Source organism: Drosophila ficusphila, unplaced genomic scaffold (genome assembly GCF_018152265.1).
Source record: "Drosophila ficusphila isolate 14025-0441.05 unplaced genomic scaffold, ASM1815226v1 contig_198, whole genome shotgun sequence".
Classification (NCBI taxonomy): Eukaryota; Metazoa; Arthropoda; class Insecta; order Diptera; family Drosophilidae; genus Drosophila; species Drosophila ficusphila.
The window spans coordinates 6,077,706-6,097,064 of record NW_025064092.1 but is presented as its reverse complement, the minus strand read 5'-3'; the positions used below and the strand labels follow the sequence as shown (position 1 = coordinate 6,097,064).

Genomic DNA, 19,359 nt, shown 5'->3' with positions numbered 1-19,359 from the left:
ATTTCTAATTGCTTTTGATCTTAGCAAAGAAATAAAAAAGAGAGGGTAACTTTGGTGCTAGAGCATTGCTCCCTCACTCCCGCTCTCACTGTTTGTTTTAGTTGGTGCCTTTCGTTGCTTTTGTTGGTCGGCTGTCAGTTGTGCAGCGCGTGCTTCATTTATCAAAAAGCAATTACAATGTTATTTCGATAAAGATGCTCCAATGCTCCCAATGGACACGCCCACACTCACACCCACGCCCACACCCCAAGAGACACACACACCGAAACAAACAAACACAAAAGAAATTCGCTTGGAGAGCGGGAGGAGAACAAGAGAGGGGCTCACCTGCCAAATCCAAATCATTTGCCAAATTCCACCTCTCTTTCCCTTAACCCTTGGCCGCGCCCCAAACTTCCGTTCCATCCCATCCCCATCCTTAACCCCTAACCGGGCCCCACCCCGTTTAACTTTTTGATTTTTATTTTGTAATATAAATTATCAAACAAACAAAAGTAAAAAAAAGGACAACCTAAAAAACGCTAAGAAAACAAAAGCAACTACAGTTGTTGTCAAAATAATAGCAGTGGTCGTCCAAAATAAGGAACAAACAATCTTATGGTAACGTTTGAAAAAATATATCTTAGTTTATAATTTACAGAAAAAAATGATTGAATATTAAAATTCTTTGATAGTGACAAAGAAATTTTTTTAATCGGGGCAAAGCTCACAAACAATTCATCAAATATATCAAAATATTTGGTTTCTTAGTAGCTACTGCTATTATTTTGACCCCAGCTGTATATATACATATAGAGTACCTACAAACATATTGTATTACAACACGATGGAAATGAAAAAAAAAGAAGTAAAAAACAACAAAAATTATTAATTCTAAGTAGACAAAAGAAAGAAGTGAACGAAGATGAAGGAGAAGCAGATGAAGCGCAAAGCAAACCAAATAAAATTAGACTACGACTAAAAGGCAAACGAGAAGAGAACAGAAGAGATAACTTGGCTTTTTGGGTGGTAAGAGGGGGTGGAAAGTGGGCGGAGGCGGGTGGAAAAGCAAGCATGTGTTTGTGCCATAAAAGGTTTCTCATTACAATTTTGTTGTTGTTCCCGCTGTTGTTTTTCTTTTTCTGTTTTGTGTCTTTTTTTTTGGCCAAGGGTCGTCGCATCGTTGCACAAAATTACTTTTTTCATTCCCCCCCAGAAGTGCCAGCGGGCAAATGGGGCGGGGAGATTGGGAGCGAGATGTTTGGGGGGCGATGAGATTGGCCCTGGGAATAAAACAACTACAAAAGCAGCAGCACTGCAATAAAATAAGACACTATATTCTGAGCAAACAGAATATAAGATATCCATTTTAAGGTGACAAAAAGTATGCAATTTTTTATCCTCTAATATTTAAAATAGTTACCAAACTATCAGTTTTTACCATGACAGTACTCAAAAAATTTTACTATAAATAAGTATAAGGATTTACAAAAACATACTATTTATAACAATCATTATTTGCTATTAACTAAGTAATTGGGCAGTGTTTAAGTTTGGTCCAAGAATATCGCAGAACAACTTCTATAATGAATTTAAGTGTGCGCGAAATGTCCTCATTAAATGAACAGCATAACTTGTCATGAAAGGACATTTAAAACTTTGCCTTCCGTTGGCAATTTACCTTTTCCTTAATTGGCATCAAATTCACCACCCTTTCGGCCGCAATTGTTTTTCCAGTGCAGCGACAGCAGACTGAAGGGCGATTTCTGTTCAAGGCAGTTTGCCTGCCAGAAGGGCATTGTAGTTCCTCGGAGGGGAGAATAAAGAGAGGGTGGTGGCTGGGTCCAAAAGTGGGCGCCAAGGCGGCCAAGGCTGGGCTGGAAAATTGATAAATTTCTGTGGCAAATTTCCACAAATATGAAAAGATTAGAGCAACTTTTCAATTAAGAAATGGAAACTAATCTCAATCATTGCAGCGACAGGCGACTCTAGCGCTTCTCTAGCCCCACAAATTCCCCCATTTTTGGGCATCCAACGGGGTTACAGTTTAACCTTACTATTACGAACATATATTTTTTTGGTGGTATCTAAATGTTAGAAAATTACACTCAATCAAAATATCAATTTCAAAAAATAATATTAAAAGAAAAAGTTAGGTGACAATGCAAAGATTAAAGATATTACTTATATCCAGATTACAAATATATATTATTTACCTTTAAAATGTTAAAAAGGATTTAAAAAATCTGGAATCAGAGCTTGTGAGGCTCCACCGTATTCGTACTTCAGCAGTTACGCCGACTGCGGCAGAGACTAAAGCAGAGCTGCTGCTGATACTAATACTGATGGAGATGCTGAATCAGTTTGATTTTGATACGGAGATAAACCCACACACACAAGCACACAGACACAGATGCTCTTGCTGTTTATAGCCGAAGCACACCCACGTGGAAGTGCAAGTGGGTGGGGCAGAAGGTGGGGAGAACGGTGTGGAAAGAGAGCCAAACGAACAGGTTCCACGCAACACGTTCGAGTTGGCTGCAAGGGATAACGGAAGAGCGGCATGTCCTGATGTTCTGATATCCTTATACCCCATATTTCTGCGTCGGCGCCTCGCCCCCCGCTCCATACCCCCCTCTGCACTCAACACTCCTCTTTTGGCGTGGCACAATTCGCGGGTTCCGCTGCTCACATTTAACCTTACCAAAGGTTACAGTTCGTCAGGAGAGAGGAGAGCGACAGTTGAGTGGAGCGACATCCAAAAAGGAGCATCGCGAAAAGGAACAAAGAGAGAGGAAGACAGTGTCGACTGCTGCAGGAGTGATGCCAAAAAATATCTAATCAGAACTGCGGATCTGTACAAAACTAAAATGGACGAACACGGATAAAAACAAGTAACTTAATATACCAAAAATAAATTGATACTTAATTGTTTTCGTTTTTGGTTTGGAAGCAGGAAGTTGAAACTGTTTTTTTCCAATAGAACTATCTATCTTTATCTATTATATTGTCTTTTAAAACCATGCATAGTCGATGTACTCACTGCGAAAAAATCTTGGTGCACTGCATCCTGATGACCAGCTCCAAATTACAAGCAAGATGATGCCACCAATTATTTTCTGCAACCTGTCAAATATACTTCCAAAAACCTGAAATAAAAATAAAATAAATATTAAATTAAATTATTGCACTACATTTACAAAAAAACACGTCATCACTTAATTTAAAAAAAAAAATGATGCTCACCGCTATACTCGGGCTCCTTTAAGTTCATGCCAAGTCATGTTAGATGCAGTGCATCCTGCACTCCGAGTAGGAGGACATACAAAACTCCATGCCAAGTCAAGTGATGATGCACTGCATACTAATCCACACCAAGCAGGAAGGCATCTGGCATCCAAAAGCCCATGCTAACAAGTTACGCCATGATGCACTGCATCCGAGAGTGGACTCCAGTAGGAGGAGTCGGCCGGATACTCTCTCTCTCCCATTCTGGAATCACTTCACCAACACACAAGCACACACAGACTTCCAAAGACCGCAGAGAGTTTCTCAAAAAAACTACCGGTCGTCCCGGAATGCTGAGCATTTGACCAAAATCCAGTGGTATCCCACTAAGAATCAACCAGAATTATAGGTGCAAGAAAACGTTAAAAGTTTTTAATTATCATTTTCGATGACGTGTCAATATAAATGTAATTAACATTAAGTTAACATTAAATTTATATTATATTAAATTAACATTATATTAACATTGCACTACTCGCAAGACTATAACCTTTCCAAAATTAATCAGATTTTGATGTGGCATGCCATTGAAGGTAATTACTTTCATTAATTTTTTTTTTTTAATAATTTTATTAAATTTCATCAAAATCGGACGACTATATCATCAATCGGTGAAAATATAAAAAAATCAGTAGAAAAATCGTCATTACTGCGTTGTTGAAGTAAAACAAGTGTGATGACTGCTAGCTTCCTTTCTTGTTTTTATTAATTTTTTAATTTTTTTGGTATAGAATGGTACTCGCATGTTAAGTGTTTTAGAGTTTAGCAATTGCATTTAAAATCCAGGGCTTAAGCTCCGCTACATTAGCGTAGACTACGGGATATTTCGAAAGGCCCCATTTAGAGACAAAGGAAACGATACCAACCAGTTTTCCATCGGAGACCAGAGGATCACCGACATCTTTCTCGTAGACACTGTGCCCAGGAGCGCCGGCACAAATCATATCTTCACTCAAGTACTTATATAAATTCTGGCACTCATCGAAATTCACAATTTTAAGAGCGCTATAGAATAGATTTTGTGATTTGAGCTCGTCAGGTTCGGGTCTTCCATATCCAGAAACCCAGGCTAACGATCCAGAACTGGGGGCTTTATCTGCCAATGGAATGGGACTCACACTGTTGCCTAATATAAGTTTAGACTGAAGTCGAATGACGGCTATGTTGTTGGGTGCAAATACTCCTTTCAATTTAAAATTCTCGTGGCTAATAATTTGTGCCACCTGCACCTCTTGCCCTCCGGTGTTATCGATAGATGAGCCCACTCTCACAGAGTGGATCTTTGGAAATTCAGGTAATACATACTGGGCTGCTGTTATGACGATCTCGTTACTATAGATGACAGCACCGCAGGTCAAGAGGCCGTATATGTGAAGAGAAGCCTGCCAGGGAAATTTGGATATTTCTGCCCGACTTCCTCCCTCAATCCGCTCCGAAATTGATCCGGCGGAGATCAGGGTTACGCTGAAGATCACAAGAGTCCACTGCATGAACATTTTGTATTACGTTCGAGTTGTGTTTGATTTTAGTGTAGAAGAGCCCACGTTTTTATAGGTTCTCCGTTGACTTCAATCGACTCCAATTATCTGACTTGCGAATAGTTTGAATATCAGAAGCCCTGAAGAATCCACTTATCAGAAAAACTATTAAATGTAACACTTTGTAACGAAACAAAAATCAATAATAACGGAATGTGTTTGGAATTTAAAAAGTACAAAGCAATTATTATTCAATAGGTAGAAACTAATTAAAAACGAAAAACGATATAAGTCTTTAATAAATAACTTTGCTTTTGGTCGATTGCAATCCTTACCAACTATTTCAACCTTTAAATTGTAAATCCGTCTAAAATTGATGAATTCAACAAGCTGAAATTAGAGAAAACCGTTAAGTAGTCATCACTGAGCGGCCAGGACATCCGAAGGGAGAGGAGGAGAGAACAGCAGGCACAGCTGACAGCCGTGAGACATCTTGATTCCGAGCATTATCCATGATGATTTCCATTATTCGTCTACACTTGTTTGCGCGGATTCGTCGAGGCTTAGGATTAGGATGCAGGATTGCAGGATGACGGAGAGTTTAGGAACACAGAATGCCTGTCAGTTCTGTGATTTGATTCAGTCACGTGTATTGATACGATTTCTGCAGGGGAGGGGGAGGAGGTGGTGTTTTTCATAGCCTACTTTTTGCGGGCAGGAAGTGCCGTTGCTCGCAATCCACTTTGTGGGCAATTCCTGAAGTTTTATGCTAATTTGATTGGAGAAATCCAATTCGATTTTGGGGACTTTACATAAAATAATGAAATGAGTTATTTCCCAAGTGTAGAACTTTTCGCAATTGCGGATAATTAGAGTCTTGGCCATCTTGTCCTTCGATAAAACGAAATCGTTTGTTTATTTCGGCTCAAAAGGTTTGTGGAATATAAGTAGATATAAAAGGAAATGATAATAATACAAAAATAATAATATATTGTACAATATGTTAATGTTATTATTTTTCTCTTATCTCTCTCTCTCTCTCTTTCCGTCTCATACAGCTGCATAATTCATTTATAATCATAATAATAATAATAGTTAATGGATTTTCTTTGCTTCTCGATGCCCCTCATCATCGTCCTCGGCGACGGCAACTAATCAGTTTATATAGTTCTAAGCTGCGTCCACCTCCGTTACAATTATATTTATCATAGATATTATCTAGTTTTCCACAGTGCTATCTGGTTTGTTTTGTTATCTTTTGTTTTGTTTTTCTCTTTCGACTTTCTCTGGTTGCTGCTGATTCTCCGCTTTAAGTACGTGCGCACAGGAAATAACAATACATAATATAATATATATCCGCGTGGTCGAGTGTGTGTGTTCGTTTCGGTGTGTTTGTATATATATTTATAATATGAATGCGGTTTTGTGGGCTAAATAAAAAGGAATATCAGAGGGGTCCAACGGAAGCCGGAACCGATTAACCGATTAATAGGACTCAGGACGGGGAAACAAACACTCATTACATATACATAGGAAATAACAAATAAACTGCTCGAAATGGCATCAAACATCATCCTACTCGCTTCGTTTCGATTCCTTTAAAATGCTAAGCTTTTTTAAATGCTTTTGCTACATAATTTCACAATCGGTTTTAATACATTTCTTTCGTTTCATTTCTGTTATCTGTTTTTTGTTTTTTTTGTTGCTTTTGTTAGTTGCCATTTGTTAGCGGGATTGACTTTTATTGTCTTAAATTAAAACTGAAAGTTGTCTTTTACACACAAAAGTTTACACACCATTTAAAATGAGATAGTTTAAGACAGTAAAACAAGATAAACGTAATGAATTTGATTTGACAAGTAGTGTGTTTATATATATATAGGTATAGATATAAATTAGAAAAAATATATAAGTTAACTGCTTTTGGGGGTATCCCCTCTTCTTTTTTTTTTTTAACTGCTTCCGAGCGCCGACTTTGGACTATTCCGCTTAAAAAACAGTCTGAGTCTTAGAACGCTGTGCGCCGATCGGGAAAATGCTCTGATCTAGATGCGATTGTGTTTGCGTCTGCGTTTGCGATTGCGATTGTGTGGGTGTCTCTGTGTTTTGCTTTGTTTTGTTTTGATTTGCTTTGTTTTGTTTTGTTTTGTTTCAACTGCGTGTGTGATAACTTATTTTACAATAAATGTGTGACAACCACAGTGTGTGTTTTTTAGTGTTGCTGTTGTTGTTGCTGCGCAAGTGTTGCCCGTGTTGAATTACTTCCGATATTAGGCTAATCTGGTTTTGCTTTAATACAGTTGCAGTTCTACTCCTCGGTCGCCGGTGGCTGCTGCTCCGGAAAGCCACTGACCTCCGTCTGCTCCACCTGCTGCTGCCCATCGAGCACGTACTGGATGCGCAGACGCATCCGCAGTGTCGCCTGAAAAGAATTATGTGCTTTATAGTAGGTATAGGATTTGGATTAGCCAGGATAACACTCACATTTGATGTGGCCACCACGCGCATTTCTTGCGTGATCACTCCACCGGGGGGCAGCACCGAACCGGAAGGCGTCAGCATTTGCAGCTGGAAACTCCTCTGCACCGCCGCCTAAAATGAAATAAGAGAAGAAGACAATTATAGTAGGGAGTAACAAGGAATAAAGTAAATAAAGTTTACAATTATGTAATTGTAAATAGGATGGCTTCGCCTCATTTAAATAACTAAATGTAACCTTCGGATGCCAACTATATCTCGCACTTGAAATGCACACGTAAACCTTATCAGTATGGTAAATGCAATGAATCATCTGCCTTGCCCACAAAACACCCATTAGAGTCTACACAAAACTGATTAGTAAATAACGCAATAGGCACCTTCAGCAAGTACTGCTCCAGGGTATTTTCTGAGTTATTCGTGGTCGTCATATAGATGCGCATGCAATCGTTGCCCCTGACCGAAACCAGTTGCACCAGCAATCCATCCCTGTCCAGCGCCGTCAACCTGGGACCCTGTGGAGGCTGCAAAGGAAAAAACGAAGATGCGGATTAGCAAACCAAACAGATGCAAAAAACTAAAGAAAACACCCACCACTGCAACATTGTTGGAGGCTGCCGTGGGATTCAGATCGCCCAGCAGACTGCCGGCATGGCCGTCGATGAGGTTGCCAACGGGAGCTGGAGCCGCTGCGGCAGCGGGAACACCACCTAGTCCACCCAGCATGCTGGCCAGATCGTTGCCGTTCGTGGGTATGCTAGCCGAACCATCCAGACCGGAGCCAAAGCCGCCCAAATCCAGGCCACCCAGCATGTTGTTCATGTTCGCCGCACTGCTCTGGTTGTTATCGCCGGCCAGGGCCAAGATGCCACCGCCGCCACCTCCTCCTCCGCCCGCAGGCGCACCCGTCGTCGCGGACGAGGGCGTGGTCAGATCCAAGTCGAGCAGATCCAACAGATCCTGGTTGTTGGACACCGGTGCCGCCACATCGTTGGCATTGCGCGAGTTCTTTTTATGCACGGCATTCGAGAGATCCGTGGCCGTCACCAAATCGCCAGCGCCGCCCGCCGACAGATCCGTGCTGCCCAGCAAATCCAACAGAATGTTCTACAAAACACAAGGACATCTATTAGTAAAACTAAGCTCTAGGCGAAGGGAATCTGTCTAGCCAACCCACCGTGTTGTTGCCCAGAGCATTCGTATTGCTTTCGATAAGTGAGTATCCGCCACCACCGCCGCCGCCGCCTCCCTCAACGCCATTTTCAATCACATCCGGACTGTTGTCGTCGAAGGAGCCGCCGCCGCTCTCGCCGTTCTGCGAGCTAATCCTGCTGATCTGCATCGCCGGCATCTTCTCCAGCAGCGGCGGACGCAGGTGCTTGTAGTGGCCGAACAGCTGCGTGAACTCCACGCCGCGCTGCTGCAGATCCACGTTCAGATGGCTGCCGAATGACGTGATCAGCGCCTGGATTTCCCTGCGATACAAACATGATGATATAACCATTGGTGGCAGGATCATGAATAAATATTACTCACTCCACGCATTGCTGCAGACGCGTGCTTAGCTTCGCTAGGGAGACCAGAGCGTATTGCTTGCTTGTGGTCGAGACTTGAGCAGAGGTTAAAAACTTATGATACACAGCGATCAGATCGCTCTCAGTGGGTCTTTCAAACTCTGAAAAAATATAAGCCAGATGTTAACAAATGTTAAAATGGCTTTCCCTTTTAAATAGAGGGAATCCCCATCTAAATTGGGAACTTGAACTAAAGGTTCTAGCTCAAAGTAGATGGTGTAATTGCAAGGAAGGTATAGACCACTCACCATCTTCGTTGGCGCCGTACATGAAGAGGTCGCCGTACTCGCCTATGGCCCAGACGGCGACCTGCAGGAGCGGCTGCTTGTCCTCGCAGTGGTTGGCCACCTGCAGCGACTCCCAGAATCGATTGGTGATGTACGTCTGCTCCGGGACGGGACTGCTGGACACCAGCTGGATGGTGGAGGAGACGACGTCGTCGCGCACATAATTCCCGGCCGCGATAAGGACACTCAGCTGGGTGTCCAGGTGCCAGCGCGTGGTCGGCGAATAGCGTTCGGCGGCAAGGATCATGCCCGAGCTGCACTGCGCCTTGAACTCGGCGTCGGCCTTCTCGAGGAATAGCAGCAGCTCCTTGGTCATTGTACGTATGTTTTGTGCATTGATCAGCGCGAACGAGAGCTCCATGGCCCGGCGGCGAATCGAGACGTCCGGATCCTTGAGGCACTCCAGAATCGTGGTGCGATGTCGCTGCACCGCCGACGTGTCGGCGTGGACCGTTCGCAGCAGCGTGTTGAGCGCCACATAGCGTATGTTCTTGTCCGAATTGAGCAGGAATCGCCCCAGAATATTGACGGCCAGAACGCGCAGTCCACCCTCCGAGCTGTGGAACAAAATACTTGCATTAAGCACACTCAAAATGACAGATGATCAAGTAATCTCACCGAATGTCCATGATGGAGAGCACAGTTTCGTACAGGATCGTGTTGCCCACATTCTTGCTCGTCTCCGTATTGGTGGCCACCTGGGCCAGGATGTCGTTCATCGCCTCGGAGGCATCCGGATCGTTATGGCCCAGGATGCGCAGCAGCCGCAGGATCTTGACCTGCAGGAACGGATCGCTCACGCCGCTGACATCGTGCTCCGGTGAATAGCCGCCCAGGATTAGGTTCTTCAGGATGCGCACCAGGTTCGGCACAATCTGCGGGTTATTCGTACACCAAACATGTGTTAAAAGCCCAATCGAAAGCCCATTACTTTATGCGGAAAATACGGAAAAGTTTGTGTGACAGTGAGCGTGTATAAAGGTGTGCAAGTTTTGTGTAAAAAGGACAAAGACTGCAAGAACAACTTGAAGAGTGCGAATGAAACGAAGAGGAACTAAAGCCCGGCCCAAAAACTCTTGGCCATCTACGATAAATCGCTATATTTACAGATCGTGTTTGTGTGTGGAGAGATTCCTACCAAAAAATTGCGTGTAGACCGAAAACTCTTGGCCAAAAACGAATTTCCGCTGGTTATGCATATGTCTGTGCAAGCGAGATGGTTAAATGGATCACAGAATTGATACAGATAGCGGGATATATATACGATCAGATATATCTGAGCGAAGCGGAGTAGCGAGGGATAAATATATAAGCTATTGAAGCACTTACATAAGCAGTTGTTGCAATAACATTATTATTTTTTGAAATAAATTTATAGTAGTTTTCTCTGTCTTTTTGATAATATTAACAACAAACAGCGGAATGATTTGTTAAATTATAAAACAGATAAGATAAATACATTATCAGTGTGACAACATCGCAATCTTAATAGTTTTCTTGAGGTCACTTTACTTCAACTCTTTAACAAGCTTCCTTAAATAGATTTTACGTGTATACAGAATACTTTAGATTCATAAGAAATTACTTTTTAAAACCGCAACTGCTTAAGCATCATAGTTATCGCTGCTTCGAGACATATACATAGGCAACAGGCAGAGACTCTTACAAAACTATAATTTTACATATTCGTATATAGGTGTGGGGTATATAAAATAGGTAGAAGGCGTTACAGTTTTATTTTCTAGTAGGCACAACAATCATACCTCTCGATTTCCGCTATCCTGGCAAGCAAATTACAACAAATTTCATTTTGTGTTTTGCGCGGTATTCGAATTCGATCAAAAACAAACAAGCGTTAAAAAATCGTAAGTATACAGGTTGATCGAAACGAAAAGGAGTGTGTGGGTGTGTTAAAAATCGGCAAAGTAAACGAAAAGATACGGATTTATATACTCGTATATATATATAAATGGTATATATGGGCAAAATGGGTGATAGCGGGAGAAAATATATATATCGACTACGTATAGAAATAATGGGCGCGATAATTGTACACAAAAATCTTGAAACCCGCTTTTTGGGGGCGTTTAAATCACGAGCGCCACAACAATGGAGGGGAAAGACCAAAGGCAGCAGGAGCAGCAGCCGTGGCAGTGGCAGTTGATGAAGTAGAAGGGCCTCTGCCGCAAACTGGTTCCGAACGACATGATTCCGCCGCTGGCCACGTCAACTTACCTTCTTGAAATGCATCAGCGTGTCCGAGCTGTTCTCGCACATCTCCGTGATCAGCGTTACGCCAGTGATCAAAATGCCTGCAATTAAAATCGTTTCCAATTAGTAAAAGCTCACTTTGTATTCTAAGATTCCAAGAAATGCAGATTTACTAAGTCTGGGCATAATTATTTTATGTTTGTGATTCAAAACCCCGTGAGATAAGCTTGTCAAATATTACAATTGTCACCGATGAAACAGAACACTGATTCATATTTAAATACAACTCACAAATATGAATCTTAAATCTTAATTTTGCCCTTTAAACATATTATTGGGAATTACCGTGATTCTTCTCGCTGAGCAGGGATCGTGTGGCCGGCAAGAAGATCTCCATTAGTTCGGGCACACGGCGGATGACGCGGAAGGCGCACAGCGTTGCCTTTTTGCGGATGTACGTGTTCGGGGACTTCATCAGACGCTCCACCTCACTGGCCAGATCCCGAGCCATCTCCGGGGAGGCAATCGCTCCCAGAGTGCACAGCGCCAGGCCCACGACGAACTGCGTCGAGCTGTTCAAGTCACTGCAAAACAAAATGGCAAACAAATCAATATTAAATCTGTTAATCAAGTGCAACAACAGCTTACTTCTTCAAGCAGTTGGTGATGAGCAGGTGGACATCCTGCCGTTCATCCAGAAGCAGCATGGCGCCCAGGTAGCCGATCCGCTTGTCTGTGAACCGCGTGCTGGCCGTCAGCTTAAGGCACTCCAGTTGGCCAAAGTGAGCCGGATAGCCGAGCATGTGTATGTACAGCAGCTTGGCAATGTTGCGACAGCTGTGGACAGTATGTATGTAAACATTAGATTTTCATCGGGAATGGGAACAGCAAATGACTCACCGCCAGACGGAGTCCTCCTCGCGGAACGTGCTCCGTATGTAGGCGCACTCTTTGTTGACCACCGCCCGTTCCTCGGCTGCGGTTCTGGCGGCGCGAATCTGTCGGATGAGGTCGCGCAGGCGTGTGGGCGTGGGCATTCTGACTGTGGGCGAAACGAAAATGTTAATTAATCAAGGTTTGTCTGGGAGTTTTTCTCTGTTAAAATCAGCATGGTCCTTCTCTTTGTTACTTAAACTGAAAACTCTAATTCGTATCTTCGTTTGAAGAACTTTTAAAACCGTAAAACCTCTCGTTTCATAAAGCTTTTAAGAAGTCTAATTAAATTATCGCTGTAATGCAATTTAGTTCTACTTCGGGCTTAAAGATTTTAGTTTGGATTAAGGAAATCAGCGTTTATGTACATAGGAGCTTTTTAGAAAAACTTTAATTTAAAATCAATTTAAACAGATTTTGAATAAACCCTCAAACTGCGCTCCTATATTCTTATTATGTTTATGTTTAAGAAACAAAATGTTTTACTAAAAGAGCTTCGAGGCATTGGTTATCCACATAAACCCTGTATTTCCTTATAGCCATTACCCACTGTGCGATGACCTCTCAGATGCTTACCTCTCTCCACCGCCTCTGTGAATGCTTGCCGTATGGTGGCCATATTGAAGGCTGGATTGAACCTGTCAGAGAAAGGTAAGGTTTATAGGATAACTCTGATTATGGGGATGCAGTTTTGGATCCTACCCATGCTCGGAATTCATTGTGGCGGCGAGAAACGTTGAATCACTTGTGTGGCAGCCTTTTTTCGCACTCTTTTTCTTTATTTATTTTTGTTTCCTTTTCTGCCGGCCTACGCGCCTTTGTGTTTTCTTTTTGTTGCTGGGCGGCGGCAACAACACAAATTAGCGAAACGAACGGTTTTTCCTTTGCAGATCTTCCACACACACACTCCCACACACGCACTCACACACACGGACTAACAGCCGGCCGCTATTTCGTTGCACTCTCGCTCTCCCGCTTGCTCTCTTTAACAAAACTAATTGGAAAAAAAAGTTGAAATAGATAAGCAAAAGCAGTAACAATTACCGCTGACATAAAAAGTAGATCGCTGTTTTGTTATGAAACTGACATCTCGTCCGCGTGCGTGTGTGCGTGCGTGTATGTGAGTTGGCTCAAACAAATACACATGATCTATCTGGCCAAGGCAACAACAAATTACTGTGTTTTTTGGAGAGCGCAATGCAAATTGATTAAATGATTAATGCACACACACACACGCACTTAGACGTTCCAATGCCCAATTGGAAGGCTAAAACAGTAAATCTGAAATACAACTTGTTTACTTGTTCAACTTATTGTTTCTCTTTAATAATGGAAATGGCCAAAAACGAAAACAGCTGCCGTCATCGATAGCATGGGTATTATCGATTTCATTAAAAAATCATAAAACAAAAACGTCACTTTTAACATATAGTATATGTATATTTAACACGTAGGGTTTTCTCAGAGCTTTCCTCGTTTGTTTTCAATGTGATTTTTTGCCTGCTAATTTATGCGATTCACTGGAAGGCCCTCACACACGAACATATAGTGGGTGCACACACACATGCAAACCTTTTGGGCCAACAAGAAAAAGCGAGGAAAATCTATGGCACACTTTTAGCCTTTTCAACTGGCATTTCCGCTTATCGGCTTGCACCTCAGATTCATTTAGCGCTACGTTTATTATAACCACCTGCCCAACGCGTCAGCTTCCAAATGCAAAATTTTACAACGCGACAAAAAAATTTCAACACACACGGCCCGTCGTCGCAAGTACACGCACACACCTTCGCTTTTAGCTGGAATGTCTCCGGAAATTAATTAATTTCTTTTCTACCAATGCATTTACGCTTTTAGCACATGTTCGCACGGCTTTTGGCGCTGGTTAATCGCAATTTTAAACGCCACAAAATCAACGTAACAAGTAAAAAAAAGTTCGACGAGAATATGTTGATGATGAGCGCAACAGTAGTAGTGGGTGCGAGCGAGAGGGCAATATTTACAAGCACCCGCAAAAAAGGTACTAACGCGTCTTGCAAGAGGCAGTAGTGCCTTCTATGCACAGTGGGTGTCACTTTGTAATTTGTAATAAGGTTTGGTGGACTTTTTACCTAATTTATTGCATTAATGATTATACATATTTAAGATTATTTTGTAGTCGAGTTGTTTTTAGATGACTGCAAAATAAATAATAATAAATATTTTTAGCTTACGATCTGAAAAGCTTAGTTTGTTTTAGTATTTTTTATGAGGCTTAGATTTTCAGCCAAACCCTCAACCTTTTTCAATCTTTCACTAGGTCTTGTCATGGGATAACAAAAATCCATCACTTTTTAATCAAAATATTGAATTGGAAAACAAGAACATCGTAAGTAGCATTGCATTAAGCTTTTGCAATCATTAGGTGATTCAACGTTTTCTACGACATCGCACACAAAAAAATACTGCACAACAAACCGCCGATGAACGGTTACACTTCGCCGCGATAACGTCATTTTTGAAAAAGATTTTCAAATGACTTAAAGTTCTTGACTAAAGAACCTTCTGGCGAAACCGGATGCTGGGGATGCCATCTCACCTGCGATTGTTCTCCGGCGGCAGAACGCTCCAGTCCTGCTCGTAATACGGATACATGGTAGCTTCTCTCTGGAGCACGCTACTAAACCGACTGGAATGGGAATGTCTGCGATAAGCAGCGAGTGCTCTACATAGACCTTATCTAATGTACACTAATAGTTAACAGGTAACGCTCTGCTTTTCCGACTCTCAATAGCTCTGGGTATATTTGTACAACTAGCCGATCATTTCCAGCCCGAGCGGTGGAAACTCCTGCGGAAGACTGACGATTCCAGTGCCACTCCGGCACCAGGTGTTGTTTTTGGTGGCAACGCACTTATCTATTCGCTGATAATGGTCCCTCGCCGTGAGAACCGAGACACGAAGCACACAATCCCGGCTGGTTGTTTCTTTTTACGGTTCGGATAAGCGGAGGCCCCATTGACAACCGCCATCGCGGTATTGCGCCTGCAGTGCTGTTAGATAAAGCTGTAACTCTCCCGATTTTATAGTACTCAAACGCCCACTCACCCTACAGTTGGCAATTAACCTTAGCCCTTGGACGTCCGCTGGTATACGATACTATTTAATCCTAGTTCTTATTAGCTAAAAGATATATTCCTAGTTCATTTTGAAAGACAAATTTTGGTAAGCAAGTGAGGTTTAAAGAAAAAACTTGGATTGGGCTATGGTTCCATGTTATTTACCATCTCTTTTAAAAATAGTTTATTTATGGAAGGGGTCTCAAATACAAAGCGCGGTCTCAACTATTTACAAATTAGTTTACTTGTAATGCACTAGTCCAATTCTAAGTGTCGTGTTTAAGCTAGCCTTTAAAACGTGGTTCACTTTTTTTACAAGCTACTTGCGGCCCGACAAAAAACGGAAAACAAATCTAGTTAAGGCCGTAGATAAAGCAGACATCTCCCGCATTTACAACAATGTACAACTGGTATCTCACAATCTCCTCCCGGCTAATTACAAATAAGCGTAGTCCTAAGCCCTAAAGTTACAAAAACACTAGTCTAATTAAAGCCAGTCGAGGGCTGATGCGCCCTTGTCTTTTCCTGATGTCCTAATCGTTCTCCCGCGGGGGGTCTGACTACTGCGTGTCGTTTGATGGCCTCCACCAGCCATTTGATGCCCTCGTCGACGCCCTCGCCATGCAGAGCTGACACGGGAATGGTGAGGCAATCTCGACGACCGATCAAGGCGCCCGCCTGCTGGAACACGGGCTTGATCTCCCGCACTCCCATCACGTCCGGTAGGTCTTGTTTGTTGGCCAGGATCAGCAAAGGCACTCCCGACAGCAGCTCGTTCTTTATCATCTTGTCTAGGAAAAGAATAAAAAAAAAACGAATTCTCTAAACATATTTTTGGGTAATATTTTAGGGAAAGATCACTTAATCCTGAATGGAAAAAAAGGCAGCAGGGATTTCAATAAACAGGCTCAGTATAATTACCGAAAATCATCTTGGACTCCTCCATGCGCTCGCGATCGTTGGAGTCTATCACGTAGATGACGCCATGGGATTCCTGGTAGTACTTGTCCCACAAGGACTGCAGCTCCTGCTGGCCACCAAGATCCCAGAAGTTTAGCCGCACGCCCTGCACATCGATGGTGCCAATGTTAAGGCCCACTGTCGTCGTGATCTTGCTGGGATTCAGGCCTTTGTAGTTCCGCGTAAACGTCGTCTTGGCGGCCTCCAGGTAAGTCTACGTGGGCACAGGTGTTAACTTTAGCAGGGAAACCCTATTATTTAAGCTGATTGAGCCGCATTACCGTTTTGCCAGCATTGTCCAGGCCCAGGATCACCACGCAGTAGTCGTCCTTTTGAGTCATGTACTTGTAGAAACCATGCATCAATGTGTACATTGTTGAATAGGCCAAAAAAACAAATTTTTAATTTTGTTGACTGCACTGCTTGCGATGGCACTGCTCGCGGCTCAGCGTGATGCGATACTATCGAATGGGTAAACGTAAGGTTTTAGCGGTAAGTTAGCTATAAATTCACATAAAAGAAACATTTTTTAAGTACTGCAACTATAAGTTATATTATTTTCTTAGGAAAAGCAGCCAATTGAATTAATTTCATAAAGGAATCATTTGTTACTAAATGAAAAATAATCAAAATTCTGTATGTTGTAACAAACTACGTAAGAGTGACCGAATTTTGTGGATTTTAACTGATAGTCTGGCAGCCTTGCCGTCCGTACGCTTGTGTGCTTGTGTCCGTGTACGTGCGTGTTTTTTTTCCTACTTTTCCATTATATTTTTTGCTTGCAAATTGAGAAAACGAAACGCAAAAAGGTGGTTTCATATAGGAATTAAGTCACCGATAAATCAACACACCAACCAAGATGTCGCTTTCGAGCCTGCTGCCCACGCCGACGAACGCGGTTTGGGATCGCGAGGACGAGCGTCGCCTGGCGGCCCGCGGAGCCCCAAAGATCGGAGCCCTTGTCTCCGCAAAAATCGCTGCTCCGCCGTACGGACAGCGCAAGGATTGGATTCCACGCACAGAGGCCGACTTTGGCGATGGCGGCGCCTTCCCGGAGATCCATGTGGCGCAGTATCCACTGGGTAAGGTTATTGTGGCTATCAGCCAACTTTCTCTTTGTTTCCAGGCGATGATTCCTGGTTTCCTGAGGAAACTGTATTCTTAAAAGGGTTGTTAGCATTTTAATGGGTTTCCATGGACCCATGTTTATCACTTTTTTTGTGCAAACAAATCCTCAGTTTAAAAAAAGCTCTCTTTAAACTAATCTAATGGAGTTTTATTGCGGTAGTCTGTAGAAATGCTACCATGCAGGGTATTTTCAATTACATAAGAAGGTTAACTTACTTCTGATCTCTTTTTTCACTTGCCAGGTTTGGGAGCACCAGGAAATGTGGGCAAGAAGTCGGATGCTCTGGCCGTTCGCCTGGACGACAAGGGCAAGGTGAAATACGATGCCATTGCGCGCCAGGGACATAGCAAAGATAAGGTTGTGTACTCGTCCATTTCGCAACTGCTGCCGGCCGAGGTATTGGCCGAAGACGCCGAGGAACTGCAGCGTCCCGACGAGGAAACGGTGCTGGAGACGACCGAGGAGACGCGCCTGGCACTAGAAAAGCTGACCAACCAGAAGATTACCTCGGCGCTGCCCGTGCGCCACGCCCAGAAGGCGGGACCCGCCCAGTACATCCGGTACACGCCATCGCAGCAAGGCGATGCCTTCAATTCGGGCGCCAAGCAGCGAGTCATACGAATGGTGGAGGCGCAACTGGATCCAATGGAGCCACCCAAGTTCCGCATCAACAAGAAGATTCCACGGGGGCCTCCGTCGCCGCCGGCGCCTGTCCTCCACTCGCCGTCCCGGAAAGTGACAGTCAAGGAGCAGAAGGAGTGGAAGATCCCGCCCTGCATATCCAACTGGAAGAACGCCAAAGGTAAAAGATGTTTCAGTCTGATTTGCACTGCGTTTCTGCTTTTTTATGACAGAACTTGTTTGTTTGTTTAAAGAACGATTAAGTACTTTACTAATTTGCACATCCCTCTGACCTCTGACCCCAGGTTACACCATTCCCCTGGACAAGCGCCTGGCCGCCGACGGTCGTGGTCTGCAGCAGGTGCACATCAACGAGAAGTTCGCCAAGATGGCCGAGGCACTGTACATAGCCGATCGCAAGGCGCGCGAAGCGGTGGAGGCCCGCGCCCAGCTGGAGAAGCGGCTGGCCCAGAAGGAGAAGGAGATGAAGGAGGACATGCTGCGCATGATGGCGCAGCGGGCGCGTGAAGAACGAGCTGGTCTGCGCAATCCCGAGGCGGCCGAGCCATCGGGTCCATCCGGAGCCGGCGGAGCGGGCGCACGTGAGCGCAACGACTTGCGAGCGGAGCGGCAACGGGAGCGTCAACGGGACAGGAATCTGCAGCGAGCTGCTCCCGAAAAGCGATCGAAACTCCAGCGAGAGCGGGAGCGCGACATTTCCGAGCAGATCGCACTCGGTTTGCCAGCCAAGAGTGCCGGCAATGGCGAGACGCTCTTCGATCAGCGCCTCTTCAACACGACAAAGGGCATGGACTCGGGCTACGGCGACGACGAGGCGTACAACGTGTACGATAAGCCCTGGCGCGACTCCAACACACTGGGCGCCCACATCTACCGACCCAGCAAACAGGCGGACAGCGATAACTACGGCGGCGATCTGGATGCCATTGTAAATACCAAGCGCTTCGTGCCCGACAAGCAATTCTCGGGCGCTTCCCGGGATGCGGCCGCCGGACAGAGGAGCGGCCCCGTCGAGTTCGAGAAGGAGGAGGATCCCTTCGGTCTGGATCAGTTCTTGAACATGGCCAAGAAGGCGCCCAAGCGAGCCGAGGAGAAGAACAACGAGCGCAGCAGCCATTCGGATCGCAAGCGCAGCAGGCGCGATTAGATAAAAGCTTTAGCGTGAGGGGATCACCAATCATCGTAATCATCCACATACACTATCATCATCATCCACCAACCAACCAAACAAACTTTTTTTAACTACTCCAAAAACTTGGCGAGAAATTCAATAATAATCACAGGATCTTGACAAAACTCGAA

The 19,359-nt window shown here is 43.9% G+C and overlaps 4 protein-coding genes across 10 annotated transcripts; 1 reads left to right on the top strand and 3 right to left on the bottom strand.

The window, feature by feature from the left end:
* Positions 1 to 4,022: 4,022 nt before the first annotated feature.
* Positions 4,023 to 4,763, bottom strand: LOC122319741 (trypsin alpha-3-like). The gene has a single exon (XM_043207387.1). The coding sequence runs from the start codon at positions 4,761 to 4,763 to the stop codon at positions 4,023 to 4,025; it is 741 nt and encodes a 246-aa protein (XP_043063322.1).
* Positions 4,764 to 5,631: 868 nt separating this feature from the next.
* Positions 5,632 to 15,080, bottom strand: LOC108088603 (AP-1 complex subunit gamma-1). Of its 7 annotated transcripts, none has more exons than XM_017186487.2 (16): positions 14,807 to 14,830; positions 12,931 to 13,222; positions 12,805 to 12,866; positions 12,196 to 12,337; positions 11,944 to 12,132; positions 11,641 to 11,879; positions 11,320 to 11,396; positions 10,848 to 10,865; positions 9,703 to 9,959; positions 9,046 to 9,641; positions 8,760 to 8,898; positions 8,401 to 8,698; positions 7,818 to 8,330; positions 7,604 to 7,747; positions 7,230 to 7,337; positions 5,632 to 7,167 (listed from the first exon to the last, which is right to left on the bottom strand). In XM_017186487.2, exons 2-16 carry the CDS (start codon positions 12,945 to 12,947, stop codon positions 7,054 to 7,056), a joined length of 2,913 nt encoding a protein of 970 aa, XP_017041976.1. In that variant the 5' UTR covers positions 12,948 to 13,222; positions 14,807 to 14,830; the 3' UTR covers positions 5,632 to 7,053. The 7 variants fall into 7 exon arrangements, with proteins under 7 accessions (XP_017041976.1, XP_017041973.1, XP_017041974.1 ...); XM_017186484.2 differs by lacking the exon at positions 14,807 to 14,830 and adding an exon at positions 13,922 to 14,212; XM_017186485.2 differs by lacking the exon at positions 14,807 to 14,830 and adding an exon at positions 14,016 to 14,212.
* A 385-nt stretch (positions 15,081 to 15,465) lies between these two features.
* Positions 15,466 to 16,738, bottom strand: LOC108088609 (ADP-ribosylation factor-related protein 1). Its single transcript, XM_017186494.2, has 3 exons — positions 16,568 to 16,738; positions 16,248 to 16,500; positions 15,466 to 16,117 (listed from the first exon to the last, which is right to left on the bottom strand). The coding sequence occupies exons 1-3, from the start codon at positions 16,658 to 16,660 to the stop codon at positions 15,810 to 15,812; spliced, it is 654 nt and encodes a 217-aa protein (XP_017041983.2). The 5' UTR covers positions 16,661 to 16,738; the 3' UTR covers positions 15,466 to 15,809.
* A 228-nt stretch (positions 16,739 to 16,966) lies between these two features.
* On the top strand, positions 16,967 to 19,353 carry LOC108088604 (puff-specific protein Bx42). The gene is made up of 3 exons (XM_017186490.2): positions 16,967 to 17,368; positions 17,657 to 18,217; positions 18,342 to 19,353. The coding sequence occupies exons 1-3, from the start codon at positions 17,146 to 17,148 to the stop codon at positions 19,202 to 19,204; spliced, it is 1,647 nt and encodes a 548-aa protein (XP_017041979.1). The 5' UTR covers positions 16,967 to 17,145; the 3' UTR covers positions 19,205 to 19,353.
* The last annotated feature ends 6 nt before the right edge of the window (positions 19,354 to 19,359 follow it).